General features: G+C 46.5%; 1 protein-coding gene across 1 annotated transcript in view; it reads left to right on the top strand.

The window, feature by feature from the left end:
* Positions 1–15,331, top strand: part of Myzap (myocardial zonula adherens protein) — a 106,724-nt gene that overhangs the window by 35,358 nt on the left and 56,035 nt on the right. The window contains exons 5-8 of the mRNA XM_008847476.3: positions 2,700–2,813; positions 6,342–6,494; positions 10,021–10,146; positions 11,878–12,006. Coding sequence (XP_008845698.1) covers positions 2,700–2,813; positions 6,342–6,494; positions 10,021–10,146; positions 11,878–12,006 — 522 coding nt within the window. The remainder of the gene's footprint in view (positions 1–2,699; positions 2,814–6,341; positions 6,495–10,020; positions 10,147–11,877; positions 12,007–15,331) is intronic.

Genomic DNA, 15,331 nt, shown 5'->3' with positions numbered 1-15,331 from the left:
GGAAGAGCAGGTAGGGTTTCTTTTTTGGGGTTTTTTTTTTTTTTTTTTTTGAGGTGTTTTTTTTTTTTTTTTTTTTTTTTTTGAGGCAGGGTCTCATCTTGTAGCACAGGCCTCCCTCAAACTCACAGAGATCTGCCTGGGCCAGGACTAAAGGTATGTGCCACTGTGCTCAACCCTGAACTATTTTTTTTTTTTTTTAAACAACATCATTGGTGAAAGTAGAAAGATTGGTAACTGAAATGCTCATCAAGAGGAAGAAAGCAGATTATGTTATTTCTCTCCAGTCCACTAAATGTGGTTGTGAAAGCAAAGTGCAGGCTTGGTAGCTACTATTTACCTAAAACCAGAAGAGAAAATAACTATATCAGAATTGTCCTATGTGGATGCAAGAGTTTTCTGAAAGATAGTCTAGACAGAGATTCTCTGTGGTCTTGGGGGATGAGGGCAGAGGCAGGGTGGTAGCCTGCCAGATGTGTCTGGAATGAAAGGACATCTATTTCTGTGTGTACCTTTGATACATTTTAAAATGTTGGTATCCTGTGAATTCAGTTACCTATTCAAACATTTAAGGAAACAACCTTCCTATAATTTAATAAGTGAATGTTCATGGGACTTAAAAGGTATCCAAGTTATTAACAGTCCCAAAGAGTCTTTCTTTGCATATATGACATACCTTCCATGAAAGTCAGCATTCAGCAAAAAGGCTAGTGACAGCAGCCTGCCTTGAGGGCTCACCTGTGGCCAGGCTGTGAAATGTTTCCTTTGGTAGGACCATAGCTTTGATTATCAGAGTTGGTGTGTACCTGAGCACCCACCTCACCCATTCACTGGCATGGAGGAGGAGCTGGGTGACATTCCCACCCTCTTATGGAAATCCACCTGCCAGCCCTGATGGTCACTGGTGAGTGTCCTCAAAACCCAAGGTCTGAATTTGCAATATAAATGTAAACAAGGCCCCCCATCGTGTTCCAGAACCCTCTCCTACTTGTCTTCCATTCTGATGCTAGAACTGTCCCAGGAACATGGCGCTCTGCCTAGTCTCTCCTTTCCCTAAATCACCCTGTAACTGCAGCTGGATTAGGATCTGATTCCTGCCCTACAAACATACCCCTGAACAGAAGTGCATGCCCTGAGCAAGAGGGAGCCTCTCCCCGCTCAGGGCCACCCCCTGCTCTGTCCTGCTGGGCTGTTTCCCCACAGGCTACACAGGGTCCACTTTGAGCCTTCCTGAGACTCCCCAACCTTCGGTTCTGCCACCTTCCTGCTTGTCTGTGCCTTGTTAAGGTCTAGTTCAACATTAGCCCCTGAGGAAACTTTCTTATTAAACACACACCCAACAAAACAGCAACAACAGCAACAGAGCAACCCTTGAGACTCAGACAAGCCTAAACTGTATGCCTTCTGTGGTGAGAGCAAAGGGCAGGTGTGGTTCCAGCTGAGTTCTTTGCCTGTGCTGCTTCTGAGCTGTTGGCCTGGGAGCAGATCACTTGTCTCTGATTCTGTTTTTACCCTGTAAAGGGCACATTGTGACTCCCGCATAGTAGCGCTGTGAGCCTCTGTGGGTGAACAGGAAGTTCTGTACAAAAGAAAAGTATTCTTGCCTTTCTAATCTATAGTCGCACAGATGTCTTGTGTGTGTTTGTGTTTATGTGCATTTGCACAAGAATGTGGAGGTCACAGGTCAATCTCGGGTGTCATTTCTCAAGTGCCATCCACTTTTTTTTTTTTGAGACAGGGTCTCTCACTGTTTTGGAATCTCTAGGCTAGGTTGGCAGGCCAATGAGCTTCAGGGATCTGTCTCTACCTCCCAAGGGCTGGGATTGCAAATGCTTGCTGCCTGGGGCTGGAGAGCTGCATTGCTCATTGGTTAAGAACACTGGCTGTTTTTGCAGAGGACCTGGGTTTGATTCCCAGCAATCACATAGCAGCTAACAACCTCCCATAACTCCAGCTCCAGGGGATCTGATACCCTCTTCTGACCTCCGTGGCCACAGCACAACATGGGTGCACTCACATACATTGCAAGCAATGCATTCATATACATAAAATAAAAATAATAAAAACATTTTTAAAATGAATGCTGCCACATCTGGCTTTTTTTTTTTCTTCTTTTTTTTTTGGTGTTTGTGATCAAATTCAGGTCTTTCTTCTTGCATGGAAAGCTCTTTCCTGTGTGAGCTAGCACCCCAGCCCCAGATATTGGTTTTAAAAACTTTTAAAAATTATTTTTAATTATGTGTGTGTGTGTGTGCATGTGTGTGTATTTGAATGCAGGTGCCTGTAGAGGCCAGAGGCACTGGGTACCCCTGGAACTGGAGTTCCAGACAGTTGTGAACTACCTGACATGGGTGCTGGGAACTGAATGCTGATCCTCTGCAAGAGCAGTAAGTGCTCTTAACCTGTGAGCCGTCTCTTCAGCTCCCAGTTGTTGTTTTTTTAATCTATAGTTTTACTAATTTTTTTTCTTGCTGTTTTGAGACAGTGTGTCCCTGTAGCCTCAGATGGCCTGGATCTCACAGAGATCCTCCTGCCCTCTGTCCCCCAAGTGCTGGGTGTAAAGGCATGTGCCACCACACCCAGCTATTATTTCATTTTATTATTATTTACTGTATTTTATTTCTAGGTAGACGGAGCTGCTCTTAGCTTTCTGCCTCTCTGGAGCAGCTGTGGACTGATTTTTACTATCTCCTCCTGTACAGGTTTCTCATGCTCAACAGAACTACCTAGAGAGTCACATCCAAACCCAGTCGTCAGCTCTGGACAGCTTCAATGCCATGAACTCAGCCTTAGCATCAGACTCCATTGGCCTGCAGGTATTCGTCTGTTCTCACAGGGCAGCCAAGCTTAACCAGGACTGGGGCTATTCTTTGTAGAAAAGTCACAGAATGTCCTGTGGTCATTCCTGGTCCTTTAAGTGCAGCTACAGTAAAGACAGTTTCAGGGAGGTGAGAGAGATGTAGGAGGAAATGTTTCCAGCTGAAATGCTGAACCTTTGTCAAGCATCTATGGCTATGGGCTGGTCATGTCACTTGCTCCCTAGGCATCTGAGTGGTCTCCTGTGTCTTTGCCTGTACAACATCAGCTGTCTCCTTCCTGTATCCCAGGTGCTTCAGGAAGTGCCACTCAGTTACAGAAAAGGCATACCTACCCAAAGACAATCTGCATCATTGCATGGACAGTAGCTCCCACAGTAGGCACTTTTTTAAGTTTAGAAACTGTTTTGTATTAGAAAGAATTGTGTATGTTCCAAAAAAAGATGTACACTACCAGAAGGAGAAAAAAAGACCCCGACTCCTACTTTTACCAGCCCCCTTCAAGGGACTGTCCTCTTAATCATTCTGATTTGCTCAGAAGTGCCGCTTAAGTGCTTTCACTTCTTACCCTCCCCCACCCTCCCCCAAGTAGTCCCCTGCCCAGCATGCAGCTTAATTTGAAGATGCTCAAAGCAAAGCTTCTCTTCACTTGAAATCTCTTCCACTGGCCTTACTTACCAAATATTATAAACAATAGTTTCTGTGGTTCTCTGAGGTTACTTGGCTTATCTTTTTATGTTCCTCTAAAAGAGTTCAATCAACTTATTTCCAATCCTTTCTGGTCCTATGTAAATAATTTCATGGATAAGCAAACAGATTTTCACACTGGGCTTCTCCACTTCCCCCACAACCCAGTGTTCTCCCCACAGCTGATGGCGCCCCAGAGACAACAAAGCTCGGCCACCATCCAGCAGCTGGGCAGGCGGGGCTGTTTGGGTTTGTCTGGGATGCCTGTTTCTGGGGCAGGGAGCTCAGTCACGCTTTTCCTGGCTCTCTTTTGTGTATGCCAGCTACCCCCTGGCTGCAGGCCAAACCCCTGCTTTATTCAGGAGCCTTTTCCCTTCCTCCTGTCATCAAGGGAGCTTGGCCAGGGCCCTCTTCCCTTCCCTCTCCCATTCCGTTTTACCCCCAGCCCATCAGAGAGGGCTTTGTCTCACCTGAATTCAGACCTGGTTGTATCTGTACTGTGTCTCAGGGGAAAAAAAGTATTTTCAGGGCTAGCGAGATGGCTCAGTGATTAAGAACACTCTTGCAGAAGACCTGGGTTCAGTTCCCAGCACCCACATAGTAGCTAACAACCTTCAGTTACTCTGGTTCCAGGGAATCTGATGGCCTCTTCTGGCCTCCGTGGGCATTGCACAACATGGATGTACTTTCACACATGCAGATATTACACACACATACATACACATAAAATAAATAATTAAAAAAATTTTTTTTTGAGACAGGGTCTCCCTGTAGCCCCAGCTAGCCTGGAACTCTCTAGTTAGACCAGGTTGGCCTTTAACTTACAGAGATCCGCCTGCCTCTGCCTTCCAAGTGCTGAGATTAAAGGCGTGCGCCACCATGCCTGGCAATAAAATAAGTTTTAAAAAGGTATTTTCAGGCAAATTCTTCTAACTTGCTGTTTGGCTGACACTTCAGGCATTTACCTCAGAGGTCAGCTATTAGAACCAGGTTAGTGCTAAACTAAAGACCCTCAGTCTCTTAGTCCTGGGCAGCCAAGAGTCTTATAACTAGAAGATTTAACCAACGATCCCATCTGAAGGCCATTGGCTTCTTATTTGTGCAAGATCTCATCATTCACATGTCTGCTCCACCCATGGTCATTATTGACAGAAAGACCAGACTCTTGGCTTCATTTCATAGACTGTCAGAGCTAGAAAGAGCTGTGGAGATGGTCCCCAACTCCTGTGTTTTGTGGCTAGACTGAGGTCAGTGAGGTCAGTGACATAAAGTGTACAGCTAGTGGCAGATCCAGGATTGGAGTAATCCTGGTATCTTTGTCCAGACTTTAAGTTTTGTGTGGACAAAAGACCAGTATCCACTGTCTCACAGAAGGGCTTGGAGATGGACATTGGGCTAGCTGTCTCCTGAAGGCCCTGGATGCTAACATGCTTCCAGTGGCTTCAGCATTTTCCTTAAGACCTAATCTCCTCCACAGATAGTTCCTAAAGTGATTCAAGTGGGCTTAGGAGTGAGAGGCTTATATTGTCCATAGAGGAGGCAGAGGGGTGGGGGAACCTTCAGAGGCCAATCATCTTAACAGAAGGGACAAAGATGATAGACACTGTGTCTAGCACCAGGCTCTAAATATTCTGACTTGAAGTTGTGGATGACCTGGGAAGATCGCAGAAGATGCCCATAACCCAGTGTCCAGGGGTGGAAATTCTGAGATGTATGGAAGCCGTTTCTCTTGAAGGACATTAACCAACCAGAAACTGAAACAACAAATAGCAACAATACGAATTGAAGTAATTCTGCTCCAGTGGATGATTGTAGTAGCAATCAACAATTTTTTTTTTCTTTCAGGCAGGGGCTCATGTAGCCCAGGCTGTCCTCAAACTCACTATGTAGCCTCGGATGATCTTGAACAGCCGATCTTCCTGCCTCTACTTTCCTAGTTCTGAGATTACAGGCCTGAGCTACCACACCTCATTTATGCAGTGCTGGAGAATAAGCCCCGGGTTTGGTACATGCTAAGGAAGCTCTCTGCCTACTCAGCTCCACCTCTACCCCAGCAGGCTCTTGATACTTGTCTAAGTTGTTGAACTTTATTCTTGAGTACTTGCTTATTACTCTTATTACTGCCCAAGGGAGGGAGGTGAAGCACTTGAGGGCATTAGAAACACCTTGGTGGTGGTGTCTCTATCCTGACAGGCAGTCTAGAGGCGCAGAAGTGGAGCCCTTTTAAGAAAAGAGGAGCTGTCTTTATTCTAAGAAATTCACATTCTGTTTTCAGATTTCCCTGTGGGAATATGGGAATGACAGAGAAAATTTTTATTGTAAAAAGTATCTTATTTATTATTTTTATGTGTTTGAGTGTATTGCCTGAATGTATGTAAGTGTACCACATATGTGCAGTGCCTGCAGAGCCAGAAAGGGTGTCAGATCCCCTGGAACTGGAGTTACAACAATTATTAGCTGACATGTGGGTGCTGGGAATCAAACCTGGGTCCTCTGGAAGAACAGCAAGTGTTCTTAACTGCGGAGCCATCTCTCCAGCCCGACAGAACAATTTTAAGAAGAAAAATCAATATCCCTAATTCTGTTATGTTATGAAAACTATCATGGATTTGGATTTATAAATGGGATTGTACTGTGCTTACTGCTTTCCACTGGTTTTATTTTCCATATGAAATAATATATTATGAATTTTTTTTTCCTTGGAAAGACTCCATTTAATCCATTTCATCCTGGGAGGTCCCGGGGCCCTTCCTGACAGCCGCGTGGTGTGACAGAAGGGTGTGTATCCCTGCCATGTGTTCTGTCACCACTAGAACTGAATTTTCAATCTTTACCAAATAGAAAACCCTTGTGGATGTGACCTTGGAAAATAGCAACATCAAGGATCAAATCCGAAATCTGCAGCAGACTTATGAAGCATCCATGGACAAGCTACGGGAGAAGCAGAGGCAGTTAGAGGCGGCTCAGGTTGAAAACCAGTTACTGAAGATGAAGGTAAAGCTGTTGGCCTGAGTTCTCACCGACCTCTCTCTTCCTTCTCATCTTCACCTCTTCATCTCCCGCTCCTTACTCTCTTTTATTTTAGTCTTTCGAACCCACCAGGCATGATCTGAAGGTACTGAGGTGTCTGTGCTCACTAGTGTCCATCCAGAGCAGGGGTGCTCCACAAATGCTCCTTTTGGACACTCCTTCCTTGGCCTCTAGTGGCCTCAAAGGCTACTGAGAAGTCACCATGACATAGTGGTTATGTTACTGGGAAGGCCAGTCGGACATCCCCAGGTATAGAATGCACTCAGAAGCTTTGGAGAGCTCTTCCTTCACTGTGTGAGTGTTCTTGGAAGTCCCAAGCCCCCAGCCCTTCTCTCTGGCTGACAATAAAGATCAAAGGTCTGTGCAGAGTACTGGTACGCAGACACTGGCTCTCTTCTCAGGGTGAAAGGTGATGGGGACTTTGGGGATTGTCACTCTTGACTACTGGGATATGTGTATTCCCTAACTGGGCTTCTAATACCTTGAAGGCATCAGTGGATCCTTCCTAAATTTGAACCACAGACAGGTTGCCTGCTTGGTAGTAGGAACAGACATATATTGCTCAGAGAAGACATTCAATAAATTTCATGAATGAATTCATTTTTACTCAAGTCTGTGGTCCCCACCCTCTCTCTTTTTTCCATGTGGGAGTGTTTTGCTTGCATGTATGTAAGTGCACCGCATGCATGCAATGTCCATGGAGGTCAGAAGGGGACATTGGAGCTCCTGAAACTGGAATTACAAATGGTTGTTAGCCATCATGTAGATGCTGGGAACCAAACCTGGGTCCTCTGCAAGAGCAGCCAGTGCTCTTAACCATTGAACTGTCTCTCCAGCTCCCCCTTTTTCTTTTTCTAAACAAAAGTTAAAAGTTTTCTATTAGCATATATGAATTATCATAATATTGAATTTTATCATGACATTTTTGTGCATGTATGTAATGTATTTTGTTAATATCAATCCTATTACCCTCTTCCCACTCTCGTGGATCACCTTCCTTGTCCCAACAAGCCCATCTTCTACTGTTTTCTCTGTCTCTCTGTCTCCCTGTCTCTGTCTCTCTCTCTCTCTCTCTTTCTCTCTGTCATGAACCAATGACTTTAATTAAGCTTACTTATGGGACTATGGGTGAGAGCTTATTTACAGGAACATGAACAGTTTACCAGTGGCTACACCACTGAAGAAAATGTCTAACTCCCAGCACACAGCTGTACAAACCTTCAGGAAGGGGCTGGGGTCTCATCAGTCCTTACCCCCCAGGCTGTGGTTTTGAAATTGGATCCTGAACAACCTTAAGGTATTCATGTATAGCTTATTGCCTAAACCAGAGTATGTGGGTGAAAGGGTGGAGCTCCTAATAACTTAGTCAGAGAAACCTGTCAGTGTGCCCTTTCCCATGGCTGCCACATTGCACTACAGTCTCTCTGACACTCCCTCTGGGGTCCTGCTGTCGCAGCCACCCTGGGGTTCAGGTAGGATGTAGACAGAGCTCCAGACTAGATCAACCCTTAGCTTCCCCCCAAACAGGGCAGTTCTTTTTTTTGCACAGCTTCATATATTCTATTTCTCATCAGGAGTTATTCTGAAAATTAAAAAAGAGGTTATTGAGGAAGAAGTCAGACGTTACTGAATTAAAGCTTTACCCCAGCACAGGAATTTTGCTTAATCATTCCACAAGCACTCACTGAGAGCCTATTGTATCCTGCATGTTTCTGTTTGCTCTGGGGTGATATATCTCCACGCATGACCACATAGCCTGACAGTCCAGGCCTGTAAGTCCAGCCTACAGTGGCCTGTTTTAGAGACTGATGCTTGGTTTTGGCCCTGACCAGTGGAGTTAAAGAGATTTTTCTCTTCCTTTTATTTTGCCCTCTAAATTAAAAAGGAAAAATCATCACAGGACACCTCACACGACTAGGATGCAGAGTGAGCAGGCCTCAGGCAGAGCCCTTCCCCACAGTCCCTGTGTAGTGGCAGTACAGATAACCCCTGCTTGGGAATTTCTATCATGTGGCTTCTTGGTACCCAGTGATGAGCATTAAAGGGTGTTAAGAGGGAATCATTACATCTCCAGAGTAAATACCATGTAACCTATTGAAGCCAAAGGACACCTCCCTCATCTGGAGGTGAGGCACCAAGTTCAGCTCTGGGACAAGCAGCGGTCTGGAAGGAGGGTAAGAGCAGACCTCAGCAGTTAGTGGCATGAGGCCCATACATGGACATGGACTGGCCAGAAAGGAGACACCAGCCCTCTAGCCCATCCTGGCCCACCCCCAGTTCTACTGATTTTTCTCTCCCTGCTCAGACCACCAGAGACTCTCACCTCAGGGGCCTTTACTAGACCAGGGTATTTCCTAGCACAACAGTTGGAAAATCATACAGTGGGGGAAAAGAGGCAGATCTCTTAGTTGAGCTTAACTGAGGTCTGACCTAGAGATGGGATTGGCCAATGCAGTGAATGGGATTGATTAGAGAAGCTACCTTTAAAAAATTCACTTGTGTTGTGTATGCGCAGACATAGGGCAGAGGTCAGTGATAGGTATAGTTGCCCAGACGTTGTCCACCTGACGTTGAGGCAGGGCCTCTCGCTGGGACCTGGGGTTTGCTGTTTATAGGCTGGCTGTCTGGTCAGTGAACTCTAGGCATCTGATTCACAAGTGCAAGCCCTCATGCCTGGCATTTATTTTTGTATGGGTTCTAGGGATCCGACTCTCCAACTTAGGTCCTCAGGCTTACAAGACAAGAACTTTACCAACTAAACCATCTCCCCAGCCCTAAGGGTGGCCTTTTGAAAAATTCTCTTCTCTGGAACACTTTCATCCCAATCATCCTAAATAACTTAGTGTGCAATGCCATGTATGTTTGTTTGTTTTTCCTTTGAGACTCACTGTGTAGCCTGGCTGGCCTGGAACTTCCTAGGTAGACCAGGCTGGCCTTGAGCACACAGAGATCTGCCCATCTCTGCCTCCTCAATGCTGGGATTAAAGGTGTACAGTACTATGGTTTGTTTGTATGCACTCTCCTTCTCCTCATCCTCCTTTCCTCCCTCCATGCCCCATGAGTGCCTGCTGCTTCTCTCTACTACAGACCCCTGGGAGATGGGCTCATGACCTCTGTGTCCTCACAGAGATGCACAGGGGGCTGGGTACGGGCTGGGAGATGGGCTCACAACCTCTCTATCCATACAGGGATGCTCAGAGGGGGCAAGGTACAGATGGGCTCAGGACCTCTGAGTCCATATAGAGATGCACAGAGGACAAGTTACTGATGGGCTCATGTCCACAGAGAGATGCACAGGGGACAGAGGACAGGTAGGCTCAGGACCTCTGCGTCCACACAGCATGCACAGGGGACAAGGGACAGAAGGGCCCATGGCCTTGGTATCCACACAGGGTTGCTCAGGGGTCAAGGTACAGATGGGCTCAGGACCTCTGTGCCACACATAGATGCACAGGGGACAGGCTGCAGTTCTTCAGTGAGTCTCTTGCAGGTGGAGTCATCCCAAGAAGCTAACGCTGAGGTGATGCGGGAGATGACTAGGAAGCTGTACAGCCAGTATGAGGAGAAGCTGCAGGAGGAGCAGAGGAAACACAATGCCGAGAAGGAGGCACTCCTGGTGCGTATGTGGCCGGCAGATAGGGTTGGCCAGGTTTACTAGGCAAATTAATGCCTAGAGGGGAGTCATTGGACTGCATATGGACAGGAATCAGGGACTTTACTTATTTACTATGTGTGTGTGTATGCATGTGCACAATGTATGTGCAGGTGTGCATTACGTGCATGTGTGCTCTGTGTATGTAGTTGTGCATTACGTGCACGTGCGCACTGTGTGTGTAGGTGTGTGTTACCTGAATGTGTGCACTATGTGTGCATCTGTGTGTTGGTTATGTGCATGTGTGCACCTGTGCCGATGTGTTGCACGTGTATACTTTGTGTGCAGTGTGTTACATGCATATGCGCACTGCATGCAGGTGTGTGTCACATGCATGTGTGTACTGTGTATACAAGTGCATGATACATGCTCGTGGGTCCTGTGTGTGCAGGTGGACTTGCCCATCTGAATGAGTGCATGTGAGTCCAGAGGCTGATGTTGGGTGTCCGCCTCTATCATTCTCTACCTTTTTTTTTTTGGAGATAGCATCTCTCACTGAACCTGAAGCTCACCATTTGGTCTGAACTAGCTGGCCAGAAAGCCCCAGGTCCACCTCCATAGTGCTGGGGTCACAGGTCTGCACTGCCCAATGCCTGGCTTTTACTTGGGTGCTGGGGATCTGAACTCAGGTCTTCATGCTTGCACAACAAGCACTTTATTCACTGAGCCATCTGCCCAGCACCAGGGAGTTTGCTCATTCACTCCTTTCCCTTGTTAGAATAGTCCCCTAGCTCTCTCTCTACACATTTCCCTGGGTAATGGGACCATTTGCCAGCATCAGGTATGTCCTGGTGCCCTTCCTTAGAGTTTGCGCCTTCTAACCTGAGAGTTCTGTTTCCCTTGCCGAATTATACTATAGCTCTCCCAAGCCTGAAGGAGCCGCCCTCTCCACTTTGAATCTGACATTCCCATATCTAGAAGTGACCTCCATCCTGGGAAATCCGGTCTCTGTCTCTGCTTCTTCCTGTGGAACTGTGTCCATAGAGGTGGGCTGTGCCGTTCACATCTTAGCCTCACCAGGAGGCACACATTCTTCGAAGGAAGGGTGCCATAGTTGGCATACCTGTGTCCTTGGTGGCTTAATCAACATGCCGGATGACTGGGCTTTTTCAGGAGGGAGTCGGTGCGTTGCCATGTGGGATGAGGATCTGGGAATGCCGCATTCCACTTCAGATCCGGCCTCAGCTCCCTATATATCAGCACATGCAGTGATGCTCCGGGCATCTGCTCAATGTTATTTAAACCTTCACAAGGTCTTTTTATGCCTTTTGGATGGAAGGTTTTGGAGGGAAAGGAGAGAAAGTATCCAGGCCCACTGCAAAGCCACACGAGGGGCCAGTGAAATGACTCAAAGGATAATGACGCTTGCTGCCAGCCTGAGTTTGATCCTTGAAGCTCACATGGTGGAAGGAGAGAAGTGACTCTTAGAGGTTGTCCTCTGACCTCCACATGTGCACCACAACACATACACCCACATGCATACACACAGAAATAAAGAAAAGCCATGCAGTGTGTTTTTTCAGAGGTGAGAACCAGCATTGTGGTGGTTGAGTTCACTCTGTGTTAGACCCATGGGTCCCCAGGTCATGCTGTCACAGGGCACGCGTGGCCCAGCAAGGTCAGAGCTGTCCAGACCCTGATGAGTTGCCTGGGTATCTTTGTCATTCTGAGGAGGTGTGTTTCTTCCTTTTACAGGAAGAAACCAATAGTTTTCTGAAAGCAATCGAAGAGGCCAATAAAAAGATGGAAGCAGCCGAGATCAGCCTGGAGGAGAGGGACCAAAAGATCGGGGAGCTGGACAGGCTTATTGAACGCATGGAAAAGGTAACAGATGCAGCCTGGGCCTGCTGCCTACCTGCCCCGTGTCCCCTGAGTTCCCACAGTTCCCCTGTAGGCCCGTCTGAAGATATAGAAACCTTAGTCTGACTCCTGTCAGCCCCTCAGTTTGCAGTGGAATAGACATTCTGTAGAATAAAATAGCTAACAAAGTTCTCATTTTCCCATGGTAACTATTTTTTGTTGTTGTTTGTTTTTGCAGTGCTGGGGATGGAACCCATGGCCTTTGCATGCTAGGCAAGCCACTAAGCTACATCCCCAGCCCATTCCATGAAAATCATTTTGATACTTGAAAAACTCTTTCCACAAATTAATGTTGCAGCAACCTGTTTTGATGGTGCCCCCGGCATCTCTGTTTAACCTGATGAGGCTGTGTATTTGGAGGCTCCATCAGTGTGCCCCCCCCTTGTTTCTGGGGCATGTGATTGGGTCAGGTTGACTTTTTCCTGACAGGCACCTGGAGGAGTCCAGAGGCAAACTCTGTGTGGTAAACAAGCTGATGATGGGGTGGGGGCTGGGGATTGTAGGTACAGAGCTGACAAGCCAGTCTAGAGAAGGGGCTGGAAATGAGACAGGAAAAAGAAGAGACAGAGAGAGGAAAGAGGCCAGGAAGGAAGGGGAGGAAGAGAAAGGTTGCTGACATTGAGCAGCTGACAGCTGACTTCTGGGGGAAGCTTCTGGAGTAGAGGGTCAAAACTGGGTCTGGTTTCTGGAAAACAGCTCTCTAGCTGTGCAGGAGGTTGCAGATAGCACTGACCGGCCATGGCCGTGATGTCATTAGCACCCTGTGACTAGGATGTTGGAAACCTACCTAATGATGGAAGCAGTGACATCTGAGCAAGGTCCTTTCTGGGTGTCAGGTGGGTCTGAGAACAGGCCTCTTTCCTCTCTCTCCCTTGGGGGTTGCCACACAGGCCTCCACAGCCGACACAAGTTTCACACAGAGTGGGAACCGTGCCCCACTTGACGCTGTGACACTTCCTCACTCACTGGGGCTCCTTTACAGATAATGTCCTCTTACTCCCAGGGACACAGAGTCCTAGGCCAGATGGCTGTCTATTGTAGGACTGACATCCGTTTTGACTAGATGTAGGTAGTCATAATTAGACAATAAGGGCTCTTTCTAGAACCTTTGTGATCACCATTCTCCTACGTAACAGGAGACACTGGTTAGGTGGTAGATTTTCCTGTATTTTTATGAAGCAAGGTGAGTAGGGAACATGGGGGAGGTGGCTCAGGCAGGTGAACATCTTCTAGAAAGACTGCATGTGTAAGTGGTGACAACATAGGTACAACCAGATGGAACTGGTATTTCCATCTTGCCTGGCTTTATGGTGTGGGTGATTACCTCACTTTTACCTAACCTCATTTTCTCTTGTGTAAAATGTGAATTCTTATTTTGAGGGCCAAGAGCTAAACCCTGTGCCCATGTAAAGTGCTCAATTTAGGCCCTAATTTTCATTTTGTTTCAGGTAGGCTTGAATGTTTTTCCCTAGAACCATCTTTGTTTTAGCTAGATCTGTTTTATAGTTGATCTTCTTTGCACCCTTGGGATTCTGGAAGTTTCTAGTTTGTCCACACCAATTTCCACATAGCCCTTATGGGAGGCTAATGGGAAGACATCAGGGAGGATGAGGGCAACCCTTTGTGCCAGCACTTAGGGAACACAAAAGGTTCCTCAAATCTTCTTGGCTTTTTCTTTAGTGCTTGAACATCTATTGACTTTCCTCTAAATCTTCCATTTAGGCTAGAGAAATCCTTTCTTTACTCAAACGAGATTAGGTATGCCCATTTACACTCTTTCTCCTTCAGGGAGTAAATCTTTGAGAGCAGGAATCGGGCCAAATCCTGCCCACTCCATATGAACACTACCCACAGTGGGCACTGTGGTGGGGCCCATCTCCTGTTCCCATTCGATTTTTGGTTTTGTGTGAAGACAGACCGAGGCCTTTTGAATGACTTCTTTGAGGCATGCCTGACTTCACAGCTTCTCTTTAGCAGTTTATCAGAAGCACCTTTGTTTCTGATTAGCAATTGTCAAGGAGTGTGCTCTTCCAGGGACCCCTGGGAAACAGTGTGTTCTATGCCTTGATTCAGATGCCAGAGTCCCAGGTGTATGCAAATGGAAGAAATTGTTGTGCTGTGTTTTCTGTACCTCATTTAAAAATTTTTAATTTGTTTTTTATTTATGTGTGTGTACCAGCTTATCTGTGTATGCACCATGTGTGTTCAGGTGCCTGGGGAGACCAAAAGGGGATAGGCTCCTTTGGAGCTATAGTTACAAGAAGTTGTGAACTGTCCCATGTGGGTGCTGGGAACCAAACCTGGGAACCTTGGAAAGAGCAGCAAGTACTCTGAACTGCTGAGCCGTCTTTCTAGCCTCTGCACCTCATTTTTTTAATATAATTTTTTGTTTATTATTGTTTCTACTCTTTCAGACACGCTCTCATATAGCCTAAGTTGGCCTCAATTTGCTATGTAGCCAAGGATGACCTTGAACTCTTGAACTCCTGATCCTCCTGCCTCTACCTCGTATCAGGATTACACGTATGGGCCACCATGCCCGGTTTACACAGTGCTGGGCATCAAACTGAGGGTTTCATGTGTGATAGGCAGACACTCTACCACTAACTGACCTACATCCTCAGCCTTTTTTTTTTTTTTTTTTTTTGAGATCGGGTCTACTTATGCAGCCTCAGCTGGCCTGGAACTCACTAGGTAGACCAGGCAGGCCTCAATCTCACAGAGATCCACTTGCCCCTGCCTCCTGAGTGCTGGGATCAAAGGTGTGTGCCACGACCAACACTATGTTTTGTTGTTTTAGACAGAGTCTCATTATGTAGACCAGGCTAGTCTCAGAATCACAGTCTTCTTGCTACTACTTCCTAGGTGCTAGGATTTAGGTTTGTGCTGTTATGCTTGGTTAAAAGAAGAGTTTTAAGTGTGTACTGTAGTTTGGTTCTGTTCTATTTTATGACCACCTTTATAGAGAGTGGGAGCATACCCATTTGTCAAAGGTTTGTCAACATATTTCAGAGCTCACAGAAACTTCTAGGCTATACATAGCCCTCAGGACAGGGAGGGCAGGTCAGAAGAAATGTGTCTGTTGTCAGGGCTTCAAAACAGTAGCAAAGCCTAGTGAAAGTCAGTCTTCCTCCATGATCCCAAATATACTGGTGATATAGTACACTTACTGGCTGGGGTGGGCTCTCTCACCTTTCTGTTTTCCTGCTGCTTACAGCTTAGAAGACTCTGGGAATTCAGTCAGTAAAGATTTTCTTTTTCTGTGCGCCACCACACCCAGATATAACTT

This window comes from Nannospalax galili, unplaced genomic scaffold (genome assembly GCF_000622305.1).
Source record: "Nannospalax galili isolate Female #2095 unplaced genomic scaffold, S.galili_v1.0 scaffold611, whole genome shotgun sequence".
NCBI lineage: Eukaryota > Metazoa > Chordata > Mammalia > Rodentia > Spalacidae > Nannospalax > Nannospalax galili.
Note: the sequence above shows the minus strand (reverse complement) of the source record. Positions and strands in the feature narration are given on the sequence as shown.